Here is a 7,113-nt window from a genome sequence, read left to right on the forward strand (position 1 = left end):
GAGAGAGGAGCTATGGTATTGTATGAGGATGTCAGGGCAGAGAAGTACGTCAGAGTAGTTCAGGATATGTATGAGAGGAGTACGACAGTAGTGAGATGTGCTGTAGGTCAGACAGAGGAGTTCAAGGTGGAGGTGGGGCTACATCAAGGATCGGCTTTGAGTCCCTTCTTGTTTGCTATGGTGATGGACAGGTTGATAGATGAGGTCAGACAGGCATCTCTGTGGACAATGATGTTTGTGGATGACATTGTGATCTGTAGTGACAGCAGAGAGTAGGTGGAGGAACACCTGGAAAGGTGGAGGTCTGCTCTGGAAAGAAGAGGAATGAAAGTCAGTCATGGTAAGACAGAATACATGTGTATGAATGAGAGGGAGGGAAGTGGAACAGTGAGGTTACAGGGGCACTTTACAGGGGGCTGAGGTCAAGAAGGTGCAGGAGTTTAAGTATTCGGGGTCAACAGTCCAGTGTGACGGGGGAAGAAATGAAGAGGCGAGTGCAGGCAGGTTGGAGTGGGTGGAGAAAGGTGTCAGGAGTGTTGTGTGACAGAAGAGTGGCAGCAAGAATCAAAGGAAAGGTGTACAAGACAGTAGTGAGACCAGCTATGCCGTATGGGCTATGAAACTGTAGCAGTGAGGAAAAGACAAGAGGCAGAGATGGAGGTAGCAGAGATGAGGATGTTGAGGTTCTCTTTAGGAGTGACCAGGATGGACAGGATTAGGAATGAGCACATCAGAGGGACAGCTCAGGTCGGCTGTTTTAGGGACAAGGTCAGAGAGGCCAGATTGAGATGGTTTGGACATGTGCAGAGGAGGGATAGTGGTTATATTGGTAGAAGGATGTTGGAGATGGAGTTGCCAGGTAAGAGGTCAAGAGGAAGGCCAAAGAGGAGATATATGGATGTACTAAAAGAGGACATGAAGTTAATTGGTGTGAGAGTAGAGGATGCCAAGGATAGAGTTAGGTGGAAACAGATTATTCGCTGTGGCGACCCCTAACGGGAATAGCCGAAAGAAGAAGAAGCCAAATCTGACCTGAGCCCAAACATGATTTCAAAACTTTTGTGTGAACCTGACCCAGTGGGTCCCCTCGGGCTTGGTTCAGGTCTCCACCCTCTAATCCTAACATAAACCTTCTAACCTTAACCCTATGACCAAGTCTTAACCCTCAGACAGCCCTTCAAAGGTGTGGGAAATTAAGGACAGTCCAACTAGTCCAGTGGTATAAAACTCAAACTGGTCCTCACAATGTATATTTATACAAATACAGACATACAACCCCCTCCCACCACAGCATACATACTATAACAGTATATTAGCTACAATGTTATGCATTGTGTAATTGTATTTATACAAACCAGTGTATGTTTAATTTCACAGAAGACCCTTTCTCACCATGCCAAAGTAATATATACATTATTGTTCAAAAATTCAAACCAGATCTCCTCTGGACTTACAGGAATGATGGCTCCACATATGCCAACAGGCTCATGTTTAGTTAAACACACGAAGCTTTCATCTGTAAAAAAAAAAAGAAATAAAAAACAGCACAATCAGTTTGATCCTGTACTCTAGGTGGAGGTTTATATTTGGGCACTTCCAGTATTTATTTTACATATGCATGTCATTTTCATCAGATGATTTTTATTGGCTTAAGGTGCAGATTAAAAATGTTATATTTGCACAAGAAAGTGTCTCAGTTTCAAATTAAATTAGTGAAGTATAACCATCTGCTATGACATATGTTCCATACTGAGAAACGAGTAGCCTACAGGCAACATCCCTGAGGGGTGTTGCTGATTGTTCTGTTGCACCTGTAACCACACAGTGAGGTCACAGGCTTCTGGAGTCGAACCACTTGAAGTCACCACAAAAATGATTATCAAGGGTGTTAAATGCTTTAGACCAGCTGTTTTCAGAGTGTGAGGTGCGCCTCCCCTGAGGGAGGCCAGAGGATTTCAGGGGAGGTGCAGTGTGAGAAAAGATAAACCAGAAGAAATAATGTAAACAGGCTGTGTGGGGGAAAGTGCATCGATATGTAGTACTTCAGTGAGAGAGGAGACTGGGGCGAGCAGGAAATGAAGCAAGTATGACGATGATTATTTAAGGTTTGGACTTTCATGGATGGGTCTTGATGAGGCTCCACTGCCACAGTGTTATTTACAAAGTGGTGCTAGCTAATGACAGTATGAGACTATGTAAACAAGTTTGGTGATTAAGACAGGAGTTTTTGATAAGAAACTAGAGGATTCACAGTGACAGAACAGAGTAACAGACATTTAGCACTGTGAACACCGAAGCAGCTGAAGCACCATATCACATTGTGTTAGACACAGCTAAGGCAAGTATATGGAAGGCACACGATGCGGAGACAGTGATGTGAAAAGCAGCGCTGTACACGGTGCACAGGGATGATTTGATTTGGTGGTGACTGAGTTTGATGTGTTCAGAAATGATTTGACCTGAGTAAAACTGCACAAATAGGCCTTAAACTGTGTGATCTTTTAACTGTTATTTTAGTGATGATTGTTGAGTCTGTTTTCAGTTTGTGATTGGACTCTGGAAGATTAGTCTAATTGGTAAAAGATTTTAGGAAAGAGTAGCCTACAGTTTAAGGGTGGATGTGGGAGAACGTTGGATACAGATGTTTCTATGTCTTCTCTTCTGTGAGGATGCTCCAGCTGTGTTCTGTATCAGAGCCTGCCTGTTTCCCACATGCTTTTTCTATCTCTGATTCTGCACCAGCCTGTGCTCCTGGACTCGTAGACCCGCTCACCAGTTGGCGACTGCCTGACAGTCTGATTTTTGTGTCTCTAGTATTTTGCCAGTTTTTTTTCTATCTGAGCTCAGTGTGTTTTGCTAGTATGCACACTGCTCTGCTCTTTTTATTATTCACCTGTTTTTTTACTGTAGTGTTTGGAGGGATTGTTTGTTCTTCGGAGTGACAGCTCACGGCCTCCCTTGTTTTTCTCTTAAAGTTTTTACCTACCTGTTGAACTCACCGTGTCTCCCTCTGCTCTCCAAAGTTATCTCATACCTACCCACGCTCCTCTCCATCCACTCCCAGAACCACTGGTTCTCCTCCTAGGCCGCTATCTGATGGTCCACCATCTTCTGCCAGTGACGCCATCTTATCTGCCGCTCCACCGCTGCTGCCAGTCATCTGGGCTCACCATTTGACTGGCGGAACAAAAGAACGCATACATGCGAGTACCTGAGATCACTTGCTGAAATTATCTGCTGACTACTGCCTAAACACCGCACTCATCGTGTGTCTTATCCTCCTAGGGGATGAGAAGTATTGCAGGTCCCAGGGCTACTTCTCCTGCAGAACTGAGGCCATTACTCACCTGATCTGCTGCATATTCAGTTTTCATCCGTTCTCGCACCCTGTAAACAATTCTACAATAAATCTTTTTTACTCAGGCTCCGGTGTTGCCTCGATTTGAGTCCAGTTTTTAAACCTCCTCTGACAACAACCACAAAGCAGCAATTCTAGTTTTCATTATTTTGTTTGTGTGGGTGGATGGGTCAACAAAGCATTGGGCTCAACAGTGGAGAGACTACTTTTTTCCTCTTGCCAAACAATGGTCAATGTTTTTGGTTTCTTTTTTCTAATAACTCCCTTGCAAAGGAGTCCCTATGCCTCAATGGGGCAAATTATTTCCTCAACATGTTTATCCATGAAGCTTAACATAGTGTTTATTACTGTAACAACAACAAAGGTCTCTCTAAGATGTCATTTTAACCCAAACATAGTTGTTTCCACACCTTAACTATCACACTGTCGCACCATAAAGCACATTTATTTCAAAGGTTATTTCTAATGATTTTGGAAGGCAATGATGAGGAAATGATGTTATCCTGCTGTCAGAGGCATCAGTTCAAAAAACGCATCTATGTAATGTTGAGGACTTTTTGCTTCTTTAATGGTGAGATTACTTTGTGTACATGAGTTAAGGTGTACTGTATGGACATGTCAGAGGCTCAGCAGATAACTAGACAAAGCTGGCCTCCCACTCTGCACCCCAACCTTCTCAAGCTTCCCATGAGACCGCTAACAAACAGGAGACTCACACACAACAAGGCTCATCTGAAGGGGCATGGCGAGTGGGGAAGATCCACTGTCATGACTCTGCCCCATCCACTTCCTGCAACACGCTCTTATTCTTCTTTAACTACTTCCTGTCCCAGCTCACCCTGACTCCCAGGAACTTCATATCATCAACCACATTGGTTTTACCTGCTACTCAATCATTCACACCTGCTCACCACGGCATATAGCAGCTCCTTGCTTTGTGGGGAGCGCCAGATTGCTCTATATATCGTCTAGACTCTTCAGCCCTCTTTTCCTCAGTGCCTGATTATTCTGATGTCGACGCTCTGCCTGTTCTATCATCCTGAGATACTGCCTGATCCCTGACCAGGACGAACAGGTGAGTAGATGGGCTGACGGCAGAGACCAGGAGAGCAGGAGGATGAGGACAGACAGGTGAAAAATAATAGCAAACGTAATGAATTCCACTGCACAGGGACTGTCAGCGTGGAAGTCAAAAAAACACGTAACATGAAAACAGAGGGGCAAAAACCATCGTACAAAAATGCAATCCACCGCACAGGAACTGTCAGCGTGGATAACAGCATACGTCTGATGCATACCCCAACTATAGGGCTATTACGGGGTATGCACGTTACAGTCGTTAAGTCACGTACTTTGGGCCAGCTTACTGGCTATTTAATTGGGTTCACACCTCCACCTTCACGGGAGCTCCACACACCCCTCTCTGACAATCCTCATTCAAAATGTGTTGGAGGGAGCTGCTGTCAGTGTATAACACAAACTGACATGGGCAGTTGTGAGTTCAAATAAGCAGTGGGATATGAAGAACTGAGATTTTGTTCTCAAAGTAGATTTATACCGCACTATAAAAATAGTGTTTTTTTTTTTTCAAAGAATGAAAAGACTGTGATGGTGTTAGGCCCTGTAGTATTGCATTAAGGCTAAGTTAAAACATTTGGCAGAAATAATTTGAATAATTAATCTTTGCAATAAAATTCTAAGTATCACAATATGTTGTATGTCATTTTTATTACTGACCTTTAACTGTTTGATTTGGAGTGAATGTATTGATGATAATGTTGGATACTGGTGTTAGGTATTTTCAGTCAGATAGATATTGGTTAGGTACTTGTTGTATTAGAAATGTTTTTAGTGTAGACAGGATGTCTAGCTCAGGCTGTTAAATGCTTACTCATTTTCATGAGTTACTCCAGGTTGTTTATGTTCAAGGATAACTAGATAGAAAGTTGATTACTGTATGACGTGTTTAATCATAATCGTAATCATAATATCTTCTTATGCTTAATGTCATGACATGCCACTGGATGTCCTGTCAGAATGTCTTAGATACGCACCACACAATCAACGGACAATCACACATTGATTTTCTTCATGTTTTGACTACCACTCTGGTCAGCTGCAAAGCTGGCACTGGGAGATGTCACGGTTTGACGTCCCTGTGTAGAATGGGGTTAGCCCAAAGCGATATAATGTACAGGCCTGTTGGGTTAGGGGTCTTTCATCCTTCACCTGCCTGCCTGCATGTTGGAGGTGCAAGAGACCTGAGTGTGTAATGTTAATTTTTACCTGTGTTCATGGAATAAATCAGCACTGTTTTGAAGCTACTTGAACTGCCTCGTCTCTCAGAGTTAGCATGGTACCAAGAACCGGAATACTTCACTGGACTTGTATCATCATGTGGTGGTTTTGTCTAATTTAATGTTCTACTTCTCATAATGACAAACAAACTAAACCACTGCAAATTAAACACAATTCTCTGGTTCTTACTCCTGATCATAGTATTAGTGTTCTTTAGTAAGCCAGCCAACAAACCATGTGGTTGTGTTGACCAGGGAAGGCCACGCTGAACTGTTCACATTGTGACATTTTCATTTTCTGTAAAATAGAAAATGAAATAAGTCAGCTGCTTGTGTTTGTAGTACCAGTAATTCAGCTCCTGTCACCATGATACATATATTAAGAACATTTTGACTTCTGATAAGAAGAATGAGCGAAATGAAGTGAAAGTATTTCTTACCTATCTGCAGTGGTGTCTAAAAATGCAAATACTTTTGGTTTTGTTTGCCCAGGTTTCTTTTTTGTGTCTGTTTCGATATGTCAAAGTTATCATTAATCAGTGTTGACTAGAAGAACGTTGTTACATTTGACTGTATTTGTAGGCTCTTAGTTTGAAATTATCAAGGAGGAACCTTATCTAGAATCCCTTCTTATTGTCATGCTATCTTTATTTTTACTGCTGTCTTGGGCATGATGTGGTAGACGTGCCAGATGCACTTGTTTGGTTTAATTATATTTAAATGCTATGCACTAGTAAGCAAAAAGTATATTTAGAATGAAGGAGAAGGTTTTGGCCATTATTGAAGTTTCTACCACACAAAGTGGTTAGTTTGGTCTAAACTGTCCAGACAAATCATTACAGTGCTGTAACCAGCAGTCTTTACAGCCACTCTACCACTACAGCATGTCACAGTGTGTATGTATACGTAGCCTACAAATGTGCACTTTTCAGCAACACAATTATGTGTTTCACCATGATAACTGGGAGTAAAACTACACCAGTATAAAACTGGGGATTAATGGTGCAGAAGCTTATGGCTAAGTGAGGGGGTGAGCCAACACTAACTGTTCATCCTCACAGACATTGCACCTCACTGATTACTCCCTTAGCCTCTTCCTCCTCCTTTTGTCCTGCCAGGCCTTTCATTGTTCACTGCTCTATTAGGATCTAATCGGGAGTAAAAGGCACATGTGTATTGTGTATCTGCTTTCCTGCAGAGGCAGAGGAAATGCAAAGTAGGATTTGACAAGAAGGGGAAGTATTAAGAGGCTGAATGAGCTACCACCCAGGGCTGGGGATAATCCTGAGCCAGGCCAAGTCACTTGCTCTAGGTAATTAACTTTTTCCTACTGGTGCACTGGTCATGAAGTCCAAGAGGGGATGTGTAAAAAAGTTCCCCCATGTTTTTGGTGCACTCTGGAAACTCGTGTACTGCTAATTACAGTATCCTGTGTGTGTGTGTGTGTGTGTGTGTGTG

At 42.7% G+C, this 7,113-nt stretch overlaps 1 protein-coding gene across 1 annotated transcript in view; it reads right to left on the minus strand.

Moving 5' to 3' along the window:
• aldh1a3 (aldehyde dehydrogenase 1 family, member A3) overlaps positions 1–7,113 on the minus strand; it is a 60,357-nt gene that overhangs the window by 48,826 nt on the left and 4,418 nt on the right. Inside the window, exon 5 of the mRNA XM_020623622.1 lies at positions 1,455–1,516. Coding sequence (XP_020479278.1) covers positions 1,455–1,516 — 62 coding nt within the window. The remainder of the gene's footprint in view (positions 1–1,454; positions 1,517–7,113) is intronic.

This window comes from Monopterus albus, unplaced genomic scaffold (genome assembly GCF_001952655.1).
Source record: "Monopterus albus unplaced genomic scaffold, M_albus_1.0 scaffold306.1, whole genome shotgun sequence".
Classification (NCBI taxonomy): domain Eukaryota; kingdom Metazoa; phylum Chordata; class Actinopteri; order Synbranchiformes; family Synbranchidae; genus Monopterus; species Monopterus albus.